This window comes from Pongo pygmaeus, chromosome 21 (assembly GCF_028885625.2).
Source record: "Pongo pygmaeus isolate AG05252 chromosome 21, NHGRI_mPonPyg2-v2.0_pri, whole genome shotgun sequence".
NCBI lineage: Eukaryota > Metazoa > Chordata > Mammalia > Primates > Hominidae > Pongo > Pongo pygmaeus.
Window position 1 is genome coordinate 48,238,557 of NC_072394.2, and position 16,435 is coordinate 48,254,991.

At 40.3% G+C, this 16,435-nt stretch overlaps 2 protein-coding genes across 4 annotated transcripts in view; both read right to left on the reverse strand.

Annotated features, from left to right (window-relative positions):
• The window catches only part of WFDC11 (WAP four-disulfide core domain 11), a 28,035-nt gene extending 26,972 nt beyond the window's left edge, over positions 1-1,063 (reverse strand). Inside the window, exon 1 of the mRNA XM_054467641.1 lies at positions 983-1,063. The gene's annotated coding sequence lies outside the window, so the exon portion shown is untranslated. The remainder of the gene's footprint in view (positions 1-982) is intronic.
• Positions 1,064-15,430: 14,367 nt separating this feature from the next.
• Positions 15,431-16,435, reverse strand: part of WFDC3 (WAP four-disulfide core domain 3) — a 93,288-nt gene continuing 92,283 nt past the window's right edge. For all 3 annotated transcript variants that reach the window (XM_054467638.2, XM_054467635.2, XM_054467637.2), the window contains one exon: positions 15,431-15,734. In XM_054467638.2, coding sequence (XP_054323613.1) covers positions 15,604-15,734 — 131 coding nt within the window. In that variant the 3' untranslated portion in view covers positions 15,431-15,603. The remainder of the gene's footprint in view (positions 15,735-16,435) is intronic.

Genomic DNA, 16,435 nt, shown 5'->3' on the forward strand with positions numbered 1-16,435 from the left:
TACTAAAAAATTAAAATTAAAATTAAAAAACCATGTTTATAATTTGCTAACTCCATGACCTTGGGTAACTCATTTCACTTCTGGAAAACTCCATTTAATCACATGGAAAAATTATAGTACAGGCATACCTCAAAGATATTACAGATTCCATTCCAGGCCACCCTAATAAAGTGAGTCAAACAAATATTTTGGTTTCTCAGTGCATATAAAAGATATGTTTACACTATACTGTAATCTACTAAGTGTGTGACAGCATTATGTATAAAAACAGTGTACATATCTTAATCCAAAAATACTTTATTGATAGAAATCAATACCAAGAGCTCTCAAAACCACACACTTACATGTGCTTGTTAGTACATGCTCCCGTTCCTGAATGACTTTTTGGTAAACAACAAAATTAAGACAGAAATCAAGAAGTTTTTTGAAACTGATAAGAACAAAGATACAACATGCCAAAATCTCTGGGACACAATTAAAGCAGTGTTGAGAGGAAAGTTTATAGCACTAAATGCCCACATCAAAAAGTTAGAAATATCTCCAATTAACCTAACATCATACCTACAGGAACTTGAAAAACAAGAGCAAACCAACCCCAAAGCTAGTAGAAGAAAAGAAATAACCAAAATTAGAGCTGAACTGAACAAAATGGAGATAAGGGAAACCATACAAAACATCCATGAAACCAAAAGTTGGTTCTTTTAAGAATAAATAAGACTGGTAGACCACTAGTTAGACTAATAAAGAAAGAGAAAATCCAGATAAACACAATCGAAAATAACAAAGGGGATATTACCACTGACCCCATAAAAATACAAACAAAAATCAGAGACTATTACAAACACCACTATGCACACAAACTAGAAAACCTACACAAAATTGATAACCTCTTGGAATCATACAAACTCCCAAGATTAAACCAGGATGAAATTGAACAGACCAATAACAAGTACCAAAATTTAATCAGTAATTAAAAACTTACCAACCAGAAAAGGCCCTGGACCAGATGGATTCACAGCCAAATTCTACCAGACATATAAAGAAGAGCTGGTGCCAATCCTACCGAAATTATTCCAAAAAACTGAGGAGGAGGGACTCCTCCCTAATTCATTCTATGAAGTCAGCATCATTCTGACATCAAAACCTGGCAGCGACACAACAGAAAAAGAAAACTTCAGACCAATATCACTGATGAACATAGATGCAAAAATCCTAAACAAAATACTAGCAAACCAAATCCAGCAGTATACCAAAAAGCTAATCCACCACATTGTTTCCTGTTGGGAGCTCCCTGCAATACCCGCCCCCCAACCCCCCGCAAAAAATGAATTCACCACAATCAAGTAGGCTTTATCCCTGGGAAGCAAGGTTGATTCAACATATGCAAATCAATATATGCAATTCATCACATAAACCAAACGTTAAAAAAATGATCATCTTAATAGATGCAGAAGAGGCTTTTGATAAAATTTAACATCTTTTCATGTTAAAAACCCTCAACAAACCAGCCATCAAAGGTACATATCACAAAATAGTAACAGTCATCTCTGACAGTCCCACAGCCAACATCATACTGAATTGACAAAAGCTGGAAGCATTCTTGAGAAGCAGAACAAGACAAGGATGCCCACTCTTGCCACTCCTACTCAATATAGTATTGAAGTCCTAGCCAGAGCAATCATGCATGAGAAAGAAATAAAAGTCATCTAAATAGGAAGAAAGGAAGTCAAACTATGTTTGACAGACAATATTCACAGACAATATAAGCCTAGAAAACCCTGTAGTCTCTGCCCAAAAGCTTCTAGATCTGATAAACCACTTCAGCAAAAGTTCAAGATACAAAATCAATGTACAAAAATCAGCAGCATTTCTAGCAGCATTTCACTCGTATGAAATGCATAGAAATATGTCCAAGCTGAGAGTCAAATCAAGAATGCAATCCCATTCACAATAGCCACAATAAGAATAAAATACCTAGGAATACAGCTAACCAGGGAGGTGAAAGATCTTTACAATGAGAATTATAAAACACTGTATCAGAGACAACACAAATAAACAGAAAAACATTCTATGCTCATGGATAGGAAGGGTCAATATTGTTAAAATAGTCATACTGCCCAAAACAATTTACGGATTCAATGTTATTCCTATATACAAACAACCAACAACATTTTTCACAGAATCAGAAAAAGCCATTTGAAAATTCATTTGGAAGCAAAAAGGGCCTGGATAGCCAAAACAATTCTAAGCAAAAAGACAAAAGCTGGAGGCATTCAGACTTCAAACTATACTGCAAGCCTACAGTAACTAAAACAGCATGGTACTGGTACAAAATCAGAATCATTAACAAATGAAACAGAATAGAGAACCCAGAAATAAAGCTACACACCTACAACCATCTGATCTTCAACAAAGCTGACAAAAACAAGCAATGGGAAAAGGACTTCGTATTCAATAAATGTTACTGGCATAACTGGCTAACCATATGCAGAAGAATGAAACTGGACCCCCACTTTTCACTGTATACAAAAATCAACACAAGATGGATTAAAGACATAAATGTAAAATCTAAAGCTATAAAGACCCTAGAAGAAAATCTAGAAAATACCATTCTGGACATTGGCCCAGGCAAAGACTTCATGATAAAAACTCTACAAGCAATTGCAACCAAAACAAAAATTGACAAGTGGGACCTAATTAAACTAAAGAGCTTCTGCACTGGAAAAGAAACTATCAACAGAGTAAAACACAACCTACAGAATGGGAAAAAATATTTGCAAACTATGCATCCAACAAAGATCTAATATCCAGAATCTATAAAGAATTTAAATCAACAAGCAAAAAACAAAAAAAATTCTTAATGGGTAAAGGACATGAACAGATCCTTCTCAAAAGAAGGCATACATGTGGCCAAAAAGCATATGATAAAAATGCTCAGTATCACTAATCATTAGGGAAATGCAATTCAAAACCACAATGGATACTATCTCACACCAGTCAGAATGGCTGGTGGGAGAAAAGGGAATGCTTGTACACAGCTGGTGGTGTAAATTATCTCAGCCACTGTGAAAAGCAGTCTGGAGATTTCTCAGAGAACTTAAAATAGAACTACCATTTGACCCAGCAATTCCATTACTAAGTATATACCCAAGGGAATAGAAATTGTTCTACCACAAAGACATATGCCTGCATATGTTCATCACAGCACTGTTCACAATAGCAAAGACATGGAATCAACCTAGGGTGCCCATCAATGGTGGACTGGATAAAGAACATGTGGTATGTATACACCATGGAATACTACATAACTATTTTTTAAAATGAGATCATGGCCTTTGCAGCAACATGGATGGAGCTGGAGGCCATTGTCCTAAGCAAATTAAGCAGGAACAGAAAATCAAATACCACACATTCTCACATAAGTGTGAGCTAACCATTGAGTACACACAGGCACAAAGAAGGGAACACTAGACACTGAGACCTATTTTAGGGTGGAAGTTGGTAGGAGAGTCGGATTGAAAAACTACCTATCATGGATTATGCTTATTACCTGGATGACAAAATTATCTGTACACCAAACTCCCACAACACACAATTTATCCATCTAACAAACCTGCACATGTACCCCTTGAACCTAAAAGTTGGCAAGGCAAAAAAGAGAAGAAAAATACTTTATTGCTGAAAATGTTAACAATTACCTGAACCTTCAGCAAGTCAAAATCTTCTTGTTAATAGAAGGCCTTGCCTCAGTGTTGATGGCTGCTGACTCATCAGGGTGGTAGCTGCTGAAAGTTAGGGTAGCTGTAGAAATCTCTTAAAATAAGACAATGAAGTTTGCCACATTGATTGACTGGCCTTCACGAACAATTGTGCAGTAGCATGCAATGTTGTCTGATAGCATTTTGCCCACAGTAGAACTTCTTTCAAAATTAGAGTCAATCCTCTCAAATCCTCTCATTGCTTTATCAACTAAGTTTATGTGATATTCTAAATCATTTGTTGTCATTTCAACAATTCATTTTCTTCCTCAGCATGCTTACTAGGAGAAGTTTCCATCTCAATAAACCACATTCTTTGCTCATCCATTCAAGTTTTATCATGAGATTCCAGGAATTCAATCACATCTTCGGGCTCAACTTTAACTCTAGTTCTCTTATTTCCACCACAGCTGAGGTTACTTACTCCACTGAGGTCTTACACCCTTCAAAGTGATTCATGAGAGTTGGAATCAATTTCTCCCAAACTTCTTTTAGTGTTGATATTTTGACCTCCTCCTGCCAATCATGAATGTTCATCTAGAATGGTGGATTATTTCCAGAAGGTTTTCAACTTACTTTGCCAAGATCCATCAGCAAAATCACTATCTATGGCATCTATGGCCTTATAAAATGTATTTTTTAAACAATAAGACTTGAAAGTCAAAATTGCCCCTTGTTCTAGGAGCTGAAGAATGGATGTTGTGTTAGTGAGCATGAAAACAACATTAATCTTCTTGTACATCTCCATGAGAGCTCATGAATGACCAGGCACATTGTCAATGTGCAGTAATATTTTGAAAGGAAATCTCTTTGCTGAGCAGTAGGTTTTGAACATGGATTTAATATAAATCATCATATAAATAGATGTGCTATCATCCAGGCTTGGATGATTTATAGAGTGCAGGCAGAATATATTTTGTATAATTCTGAAGGGCCTGGGGATTTTCAGAATGGTAGATGAGCATTGGCTTCAACTTAAGGTCACCAGCTGCACCAGCCCCTAACAAAAGAGTTGTCCTGTGCTCTCTAGCTATGAAAGTCTTAGATGGCATCTTCTTCCAATAGAAGGCTTCTTCCTCCACATTGAACATCTGTTGTTTAGCGTAGACACCTTCATCGCTTATCTTAACTAGATCTTCTGGGTAACTTGCTGCAGTTACTACATCATTGCTTGCTGCTTCACCTTGCTCTTTTATTTTATGAGGATGGCTTCTTTCTTAACCTCATGAACCAACCACTGCTAACTTTTCTTCTGCAGCTTCCTCACCTCTCAGCCTCAATAGAATTGAAGAGAGTTATAGTCTTTCTCTGGATTAAGCTTTACCTTAAGAGAATGTTGTGGATGGTTTGACATTCTATTCAGACCACTAAAACTTTCTTCATATCAGCAAAAGGCTGTTTTTCCTTTTATCATTCATGTGTTCACTGGAGTAGCCCTTTTTGATTTCATTCAAGAACTTTTTTTTTGCATTCCCAACTTGGCTAACTGATGCAAGTGACCTAGTTTTCAGCCTGTCTCAGCTTTCGACATGGCTTCCTCACTAAGCTTTATCATTCCTAGCTTTTGATTTAAAGTGAGAGATGTGTGACTCTTCCTTTCATTTGAACACTTGGAGACCATTGCGGGGATATTAATTGGTCTAATTTCAATATTGTTGGTCTCAGAGAATACGAAGGCCCAAGAAGAGGGAGAGGGATAGGGGAAGAGCTGGTCAGCGAAGCAGTCAGAACATACACATTTATCAATTAAGCTCATCATCTTATATGGGCACAGTGCCCCAAAACAATTACAATCAAGGATCACTGATCATAGGTCATAATAACACATACAATAATCATGAAAATGTTTGAAATATTATGAAAATTACCAAAATGTGACACAGAGCCACTAACTTTTCACATGCTTTTCAAAAAATGACACTGAAGCCTGGGCGCGGTGGCTCATGCCTGTAATCCCAGCACTTTGGGAGGCCGAGACGGGCGGATCACAAGGTCAGGAGGTTGAGACCATCCTGGCTAACACAGTTAAACCCCATCTCTACTAAAAATACAAAAATTTAGCCGGGTGTGGTGGCAGGCACCTGTAGTCCCAGTTACTTGGGAGGCTGAGGCAAGAGAATGGTGTGAACCCGGGAGGCGGAGCTTGCAGTGAGATGAGATTGTGCCACTGCACTCCAGCCTGGGTGACAGAGCAAGACTCTGTCTTGCTCTAAAAAAATAAAAAATAAAAAAAAGTAACACTGATAAACTTGTTCAAGGCAGGGTTGCCACAAATCTTCAATTTGTACCTGCAATATCTAAGAGGCACAATAAAATGAGGTATGCCTGTAATAATAGAGTATATCTCATTGCCTATTAGAATTAAGTGAGCTAAATGATGTGGTTTAACATCTTCTCAAGTAGATTTATTATCAGTAATTAGTAGTAATAGTACACAAAGTGGAGAACAAAGGAACCGTGCAATTAAAACTTTAATTTAATTTTTAGTAAATTTTAAAATTTACTACACTTTTGAGAAATTTTGTGTTGTACCAACTTTTTTTGCCAGTGTGTTCAACCAATTCCTTCTTTAAATTTTATTTTTTATTGACAAATAATAATGGTATATATTTATGAGGTACAAGGTGATGTTTTCACATGTTTACATTGTGGATTATTAAATCAAGCTAATTAACAAATCTATCACCTGACATAGTTATCTTTTGTAATGTGGTAAAAATATTTAAAATCTACTCTTTTAGTAATTTTAAAATACATAATGTGTTCCTATTTATAATAATCACCATTCTGTGCAATAGACCCCTAAAGTTTATTTCTCCTGTCTAATCAAAACTTTATATCCTTTCATCAACAGATTCCCTTTCCCAGTTCACCCCCTCCTCCAGCTTCTGGTAACTACCATTCCACTCTCTACTTCTGTGAGTTGGACTTTAATTTTAGAGTCCACATATAAGTGAGGTTATGCATTATTTGCCTTTCTGTGCCAGGCTTATTTCACTTATTATAATGTTCTTCACGTTCATCCGTGTTGTGACAAATAACAGAATTTCCTTTTTTAAGGCTAAATAGTAGTCCATTGTTTATATATACCACATTTTAATCCATTTATCTGATGATGAATACCTAGGTTGATTCCATATCTTGGCTATTGTGAATAATGCTACAGTGAACATTGGAGTGCAGGTATCTTTTGACATGCTGACTTCAATGTCTTTGGATGTATACTCAGAAGTGGGATTGCTGGAACATATGATAATTCTAGTTTTCATTTTCTGAGGACCCTCCATGCTGTTTTCCAAAATGGCTGTACCAATCTACATTCCCACCAACAGTGTGCAAGGATTCCCTTTTCTCCACATACTTGCCAACATTTATCTTTCATACTGTTGATAATAGCCAATCTACCAGGCGTGAAGTAATATTTCATTGTGGTTTTTATTTGCATTTCTCTGATGATTAAAAATGTTGATCTGAGCTTTGTCAGCAACAAGTAAAAATAAATAAATAAAAAGAAATGTTGAGCATTTTTTCATATATCTGTTGGCCATTTGTATGTCTTCTTTTGAGAAATGTCTACTCAGTCCTCTGCCCATTTAAATAGGGTTATTTGTTTTCTTGTTTTTGAGTAGTTTGAGTTTCTTACATATTTTGGATATTAGCTCCTTATCTGATTTATCATTCAAATAGTTTCTCCCAATATGTGGGTTATGTCTTCACTGTGTTGTTTCCTTTGCTGGGCAGAAGGCTTTTAGTTTAATACAATATTATTTCTCTATTTTTGCTTTTGTTGCTTGTGCTTTGGGAGATCATATCCAAGAAATCACTGCCAAGACCAATGTCATGAAGCTTTCCCACTGTTTTCTTCTAGTAGTTTTTACGGTTTCATGTCTTACATTTAAGTCTATGATTCATTTTGAGTTCATTCTTGTATAAGAGGTAAGACAAGGGTCCATTTTCATTCTTCTGCATATAGATATAGTTTTGCCCACATCAATTATTGAAGGTACTGTCCTTTCCCCCATTGTGTGTTCTTTAGGCCCTTGTTGAAAATCAATTGACCATAAATGTATGGGCTTATTTCTGAAATCTCTAACTTATTCCATCAGTTGATGTGTCTGTTTTTATGCCAATAGCATGCTGTTTTTATTACTATATCTTTGTAATATATCTTGAAATCCAGCAGTGTGATGCCTCTATCTTTTTCTTTTTGGTAAAGTTGGCTTTGGCTATTCTGGGTTTCCTGTGGTTCCATGTGAAGTTTCAGATTGTTTCTTTCTATTTCTGTGAAGAATGACATTAGAATGTTAATATGGATTGCATTGAATCTGTACATCACTTTGGATAGTATGGACATTTTACCAATTTTGATTCTTCCAGTCCATGAACATAGGATAGCTGTCTGTAAGTTCCTCTAGTAAAAACACACTTTACAGACAAACTGGATTTCTCTGGTTGTTTTTTGGTTTCTTGGCTCCTTCAGCATTTGGGGGCCACTTTGCACATATGGCCCTCACATGAAACAGTCCTTTTAGCATTTTTTGTAAGACAAGCCTAGTGTTGGTGAATTCTCTCAGCTTTTGTTTGTTTGGGAAAGTCTCTAATCTCTCCTTCATGTTTGAAGTGTAGATTTTTGAGGGTTAGCAGGTTTTTCCTTCAGCACTTTGAATATAACATCTCACTGTCATCTGGTCATCAGGGTTTCTGTGAAAGCCATATTGAGGCTTCATCTAATGTAATATGTTTCTTTTTTCTTGCTACTTTGAGTATTCTGTCTTTGATTTTTGATAATTTTATTATTATATGCCTTATGGATTTCCTGTTTAGGTTGAATTTCATTGGTGACTTCTGAGCTTCCTGCACCTGGATGCTGTCATCTTTCTCCAGATTTGGGAAATTTTCATCCATTATTTCTTTAAATATGCTTTGTGGGCCCTTTCTCTCTTGTCTTCTCCAGGAATTCCAATTATGCAGAGGTTAATTTGCCTGATGATGTCCCATAATTCTTGTAGACCTTCTTCATTCTTTTTTTTTCTTTTTGCTCCTCTGATTGGTGATTTCAAATGTTCTGTCTTCAAGCTTGCTACTTCCTCTGTTTGCTCAAGTCTGCTGTTGAAGCTTTATAATGATTTTTTCAGTTCAATTATTTTATTCTTTATTACTAGCATTTCTATTTCTATTGTTTGGTTTTTTTTTTTTCATTGTTTCTATAAATCTTCAATTCTTCTTGGACCATTCCTGGAGCTTTGTTGATTTCTTTTGATGGTATTGAATATTTCTGAGTTTTCACAAGCCTTGTATCTTTACATGGATGCCTGCATATTTGAGGCGACTGCCAACTCTTCCAGTTTTTGCAGGTGCTCTTTGATGGTGTTAGACCTTTACTTCTTAGTATTAGAACTTAAACACTGGCCTGTTGTTGCTTTACACTGTAGAGAGGGCTTAATAGTGAGCATCAGAACAAAAACATTTCACTGGACCTAACTCATTGCCCTGTCATTGTTTCCCAGTGTAAGGAAAACTTATAGTGAGCACCACAGCTTAAATGCCCTGGAACAATATTGCTGCCCTGCTATTGTTTCTCAGTGTGGGAAAAACTTAGGTGGGTACTGAAAATCTTGACCTTTTAGTTGTTTCTGGGCCAGGGAAAGGCTTCACATGTGCACCTGGGGTTTGTGGATTTGGGCCTTCCCATAAATTTTGTCCCCTACAATACTCTGGCCCCACCCAGTCTCTTCAATATGGCATCCCCACTGATCAAAGCACTGAACAACCACCAAGATCCACATGCCAGTTGCTGCAATCAGTGCCCTACTCTTTGTCCCCAATTCACCCCAGGTTGTTCAGCCCTCTTGGTTCTCTAGTGGGATGAAACTGGAGTGGACTTACCATTAAGATTCCTAGACAAGTGGGAAGATCAAATATCCACCTCCAATTCCTTCTTCTCATCTCAGCAACTGTGGGTCTAGGGAAGTTCTCTGTGAGTGGTATTATGATGGCCTGGGAGAGAGGGTGGAACAGGCTGAAATGACCATTTCTCTTACCTGTCACTGCTTCTCTCAATTCTATGAGCCTAGGGGGTTTCTCCGCTTCTCAAGTTCTGGTGTATTCAGGGTGGCATTCTTGTCTTTGAATAGTTTTTCGTTTTATTTTTGTGTCAGGGAGTGATCCCAGATCTATTCTGCCATCTTGCTGACATCACTTCCCAGTTTAGTCCTGAGATATCAGGGAAGGGTTAAGAAGCACATGGCTTTCCCCATCCTGGGAAAATTCTCCAGGACAGGGCAACCAGCTCTTGCACCAGAGACACATCCACAGAGTAGCCTTTCTTGTATTGTCACTCTCTGCAGCTCATATCCTTGTGCTGGGCTGTGAGGCAGGCACTAAGGACACTCTTTAGGTAACAGTGGAACACAGAACAAAGAGAAGTCAAGCTAGCCTCAGAGAAGAGAAAATTTGTCTTAACTTTTTGATATCACAATTTGCATCTTTTTATAATTTGTATCCCTTGACAAATTATTGTAGGTTTCATTGTTTTTAATAGCTTTGCCTTTTAATGTTATTAAAGATATAATTTATTTGCCCACTGACATTACAGTATCAGAGTATTTTGGATTTCACAATGTATTTACTTTTATCAGTGAATGTTATACTTTCATATGTTTTCCAGTCACTAATTAGTGTCCTCTTCTTCAGCTTGAAGAACTCTCTTTAGCGCTTCTTGTAAGGCAAGTCTAGTAGTGATAAACTCTCTCAGCTTCTGTTTGTCTGAGAAAGTCTTTATCACACCTTTATTTTTGAAAGAAAAGATTTCTGGGTATAGTATTCTTGGTTGACAGGGTTGTTTTATTCAGGATTTTTAATATAACATCCCACCCTCTTCTGGCCTACAAAGTTTCTGCTGAGAAATCTGCTGATAATCTAAGGGAGGGTTCTCTTGTGTGTAACAATTCACTATTTCCTCACTGTTTTTAAAACTTTCTCTGTCTTTTTGCATGTATGGCAGGGTGAGGGTGGTGAGTATTCTGGTTTCTTCCATCCTATGGTGAAGGTGAGTGCAGGTATTTATCTCTCCCTCTCTCTGCACTAAGCTGGAGAGATAATCTGTGACAAATGCCTATACTTGTGTTCAAACTGCACCCTCTGATCCTGGTGAGATAGCTGCTTGATATGGTTAGAATCTGTGTCCCCATCCAAATCTCATGTCAAGTTGTAATCCCCAATGTTGGAGGTGGACCTGGTGAGAGGTGATTGGATCATGGGGGTAGATCCTTCGTGAATGGTTTAACACCATCTCTTTGGTGCTGTTCTCATAATAGTGAGTGAGATGTGGTTGTTTAAAAGTATATAGTACCTCCCTCACCTGGCTCCTGCTCCAGCCGTGTGAAGATGCCTGCTCTGGCTTTGTCTTCTGCCATGAGTAAAAGCTCCTGAGGCCTCCTCGGAAGCAGATACTGCCATGCTTCCTGTATAGCCCATAGAACCATGAGCCAATTAAACCTCTTTTCTTTATAACTTATGCAATCTTGAGTATTTATTTATAGCAATGGGAGAATGGACTAATACATGCTGAAAGTGGGCCCATTGTATGCCCATGTCTTTGTTTTCTGTAGTCCCAGGCCACTTAGGAATGCAAAGTCTCATTGGGAATGCAAAGCCCCATTAGTCCCCAGAGCTAGGTTGATAAGAAGACCATCCCTTGGGTGGAAACTATAGAAGTTTACGTACTCAGTACACGGACAAACTCCTTCCAGGAAGAATGGGTCGACTGGATTTATCACTGGGATGAGCCAAAGGAAAGGCTCAGAAAGTGCTCAGCTCAAGCTCAGGATGACAGGGAGCTACTCTTTCTCCCCTTAGGTCCTCAATGCAAATTCATTAAAAGCAAGGTCATCAAGTAGCCACCAATAGAGTAAGTAGGAAATCCCTTGCAGAGAGAAAATGGGAGCCAAGGATTCTAGTCCCTTTTCTGCACTGCTCCCAGGAGATGTAGCCCCTGGAAATGTTATTATGTCCATTTAAAACCACCTTTTTGGCTGGGTGCAATGGCTCAGCCTGTAATCCCAGCACTTTGGGAGGCTGAAGTAGGTGGGTCACTTGAGGTCAGGAGTTCAAGACCAGCTTGGCCAACATGGTGAAACGCTGTCTCCACTAAAAATACAAAACATTAGCCAGATGTAGTGGTGCATGCCTGTAGTCCCAGCTACTTGGGAGGCTGAGACAGGAGAACCGCTTGAACCCGGGAGGTAGAGATTGCAGTGAGCCAAGATTATGCCATTTCTCTCCAGCCTGGGTGGCAGAGTGAGACTCTGTTAAAAAAAAAAACAAAAACAACAACAACAACAAAAAAAACCTTTTTGTATGTGATCTGGGAAAACTTAAGTATGCATAGTTTCAGGTGGTAGCTGCTGTAAAAGTTGGACCACTCAATGCATGACATAAACCCCTTACAGGGAGTAACAGGGAGCTGCATTTTTAAGCCCCTGTTCTGTACTGCTCCAAGAGTTTGAAACCCCCAGAAATACACGTGCACCTGTATAAACCTACCACTCTTGTCTGTTGTCTAGAGAGATTCTCATATGCCTAGTCCTCTCTGCTCCTAGAGCTGGGAATTTTAGAGTGCAGTCCTTCCAGTAGAAGCTGCAAAAGTTGAGGCATTCTACATGTGGACAAACTCTCTCCAGGAAGGAGTAATAGACCTGGAGTTATCACTGGAGTGAGCCAGGGGAAAAGGCTTGGGAAGTGCTGATCTGCTTCTGAGGCTACCAGCACACTACTATTTGCCTCTTTAACTCCCCAATGGAAGTTAATTAATGCAAGTTAATTAGAAGCCCAGCCACCAAGTAGCCCCTAGAAGAGTGTCATAAACCCCTCCCAGAGAAAAACAAGAAGCTGCATTTTTTTAAGCCCTTCTCTGCACTGCCTCCAGAGAGTGAGGCCCATGGAAGTGCTTGTTCTGTAGCATAAAACCACTGCTTTTTTCGTGTAGGTCAGAAAGACTCAGCTATTCCTAATCCCCTCCACTTCCAGAGTTGATTAACTGAGCCGAACCACTGGGAATTTCAGAGATAAGGCACTATATGTGAGGGCCAAACCCTCCTCTCCACAGAGAGAAGTTGTGTGTTAGGGATTCCTTTCCTGGTTGTACGGCTAAGTGTCCAAGGTGGAGTTCATGCCTGAGTGCACCTCAGCTTTTCCCGCTCATTTGATGCAGATGTTTTTTCTCAGTTGCCCAGTGCGTAGGAGTCTCTCAATTGGTTTCTGACTTTTTTCAGAGAGAATCAATCAGTGAATAGTTTGTTCAGTGCATTGGTGGGTGAAGGGAGAGTCAGGAGTCTCCTATTTCACCATGTTGCTGATGTCATCTAAGGGTAAGCCTTTAGGCTTGGCAACAATGACTTCTGGATAGGAGACTTCCCTTGAATCTTTCACAGCATGAACATTCTAACTATTTTTGTGCCAACATGCATTTCATGGTAAAAGAAATCACAACAGGGGCCTCAGACACCAAACGCAACCTTACATTTCAAATAACATCCTGTAGTTCATGAATTAGGTATCCTGAGTTTGGAATAATGCAGACTACTAATAGAGGTAGGGGAGGGACAAACATTGCTGGTGATGACATTTGTATAGAACCACCTGTGAGCATCAAATGCAGCCAAAGTACAGAAACAAGGTAGGGATGGATCAGTGTCATGTTGCATACATGAGATGGCAGTATCCTTCTAGAGTCTTCCCATTTATATTCACTTCAAAAAGCAGCATGGCCTAGGAGATAGAAAGAGAACAAACAATGCAAAAGCAGTGGCAACCATAAGACTATGTGTTTGCTCTCAGACACAACAGGCCTCATCTGTGATTCTTTTCAGGCTAGAACTTGACATTTTGGAGATCCAGATTTTGGAAGAATTTGCCTTTGCTTCTTCCTCTGCCTCCAAGACGTCCATGTTCTTCTAAGGGTCCTCACTACCTTACTCTACATAATATGAGAGCACATAGATGTTTTCATAGAAGAGAGAGCACACAGTCATAACCAAATGGGCACTCCTTTCAGCTTTGAGTTCCCTGGGGCACTGTGAGCTGTCCAGAGAGCTCTCTGGAACACAGGTCAGGGCACCAGTGATTAGAAGAAAGCAGAGCAACTGCTTCCAGTAAAATTCAGTCTATGATGCTCATGCCAGTGACATGGAATAGGTCAACCTGACACCCATGGCATGTCCACATGGTACAGTGCACTGAACTTGAATGCGGGAGGTTATTCTCTATATGGTCCCTGACAGGTAAATTTGCCTCTCTTAATAGTGTCTCCTAGCAGTGTTTGGAGATGGCCTGAGATGATGCTTGCTAAGGGAGGCTATCTGAGGAAGCACTAAATAAGATCTCTTAAAGACCATGCCCTTATAGCCCACCTACCTCTGATGATGTCTGTGTTGGTAGTTGAGCATGATCTCTTTTCTAAGACTCCCTTGTCCAAGAAAAGCTCTTGAGAAAGGTGAAGACAAACCTGAGATACCCAGAGCCCGGTGATGCCTCAGAGGTGGCTAATGGCCTCTGGTCTGAAGAGGGAAGTTTTCTTCTCTGATGTCTCTTTCATTGAATAGCCCAGCAAGAAGCACTAGACTGGAGCATAACACTGCACACCTGCCTCTGGGCATGGCCTGTCCTCCTGAAACCTCTTCACATTTGACTCCATGTTCCAATTAGCCACATGTGACCCAACCCTGGATCTAGCCCCAGGATCATTTCAGAGGAGTTGCGATTGCATAGAGTAAGGGAGAGTCTGTACCACAGTGGTTAATTTCCACTAACTCACAGTAGGATGACAGGCAAGACCCACTGCCACTCTGTGCCAATTACTCCTTAGCAACAGCAGCATCAACCACCTGTTCCCCACCCCTTGGTGTTCCTCTTGATCAAAAGAAAAGAGAATGAGCCCCTAAGGAAGAGGGCTTGGGAAAGACAGGGACTATTCAGTTAATGGAAGGTGCTGGAGTGTTAGATCCTGAGACCCAAATTGGGTCCCATCAGAGGAGTAGCCATGTTGGTGGATGCTGGATAGGAGGAGCTTTGGGGTTGGTGCAGGCACTCACTCTCACTAGGATGCCTCTGGTCTCAAGTAATGGAGAGAAGTGAGAAAAAGTGAGCTCAGAGGAAACATCCTCTTCCAGCCACATCATATCCTCTCACTCTCTTGTGGCCTTAGGCATGTTGCTGGCCTTCCTGGGACTCAGCATCCTCATTGTAAAGAGACAGCAATCTGAAGCTCAGAAAGAGATTGGGGAGCATGAGGTGGGGGAGTACCAAGGCTAAGGAGACCAAAGCAGTTCTTGGGGGCCTCCCACTCTTTACCTTGGGTTCTAACTGCCACCCATCTCATGCTTAATGGGTCCTTCTGACTCCAGGGTGAGAAATGTTCTCCTTAGCATTGGGAGATGCTGCACATGAGCAGTTCCTCCCCCTGGGAGTACTGGTTCAGTGAGCAAAACAGCAAGGGGCTGGGCATCCTGAGGGCTGGCAGGGATACATGGGCCAAAGAGGGAAAGGGAGGGTAGAGAAGCATAGCCAGGGAGAGAAATCGAACACCAGGACACAAGACGAGTGGGGCATCTTTGGGGGCTACAGTGGGCTCTCAATGATCACCTGTAGTGGCAGCAAAAGAGGCAGGATCCCTGGGCATTTGTTCTGGTTTATTTGACAGGGACAGGGAGTTCAGACAGTGGGGAGGGTGGCATTCCTGTTGATGTTCTTGTGCTGATGATTTGATGTCCTTGTGCTTTGGATGTGGGCACAGTCTCGGATGGAAGGGTTCAGGGAGCAGGATGCACATCTCAGCCCACTCTCCCACTCACAGGATGCTCATGCAAACGTTCCCACAGAAGGCTGAACAGCATATCTTATTTGTTTCACACTTTTGGAAATATGAACAGTGGTGGATGCATAGATCTATGCTGGGTCGCTTCTCACAGACCTTGATTCCTGAAATGATGCAGGAGCAGGGTCAATGAAACCATGCACCTATAGAGCACCCTTCTCAAGCTTGAAATCCCTCCATGGCCCCAGAACCAAGGCACCCCTGCCACCATGACTCTCCTGGACTCTTCAGGGAACTTCCTTCTGGCCCATCACCAATCCTAGTGATTGGCAGTATCTTAAATCCTATCTCCCTGCCCTGCATCTCTCCCCAGTAGACCTCAATGCCTGGGCTTCCTGGACCCTCGCCATACACCTGCATTCAGAACTCTGTCTCCCCATTAATTATGGTGAAGTCACCCCCATAGAAATCACCTTGGTGAAGTCACCCCCATAGAATCTATGGTCTGACCCTGAGAGCTCAAAGAAGCCTGAGACATTTCCAAACTCTCCCCTAGTCTCCAGAATTTGCAGAGCCCAGAAAAGATGATGAACTTGCCTCTCATCCCTCTCTCTCCTCTCCATCACTGTCCCTAGTATCGCTTCTCACCACCAGTCTCCTGGCTCCTTTGATGTTATACTTAACTTTGCCCTGTATACTCCAACTTTTCATTGCTGTATGTCCTTTTTACCCTACACTTATACCCATTTCTACACCTACACCTACCCTCATAACCACTTCTAGATGTTTACTCCTCACAAATGTGCATAAATCAAAGAATAATTGTCTTCCTTTCCCATTGGATTCTCAGCCCTGGTGCACCTTT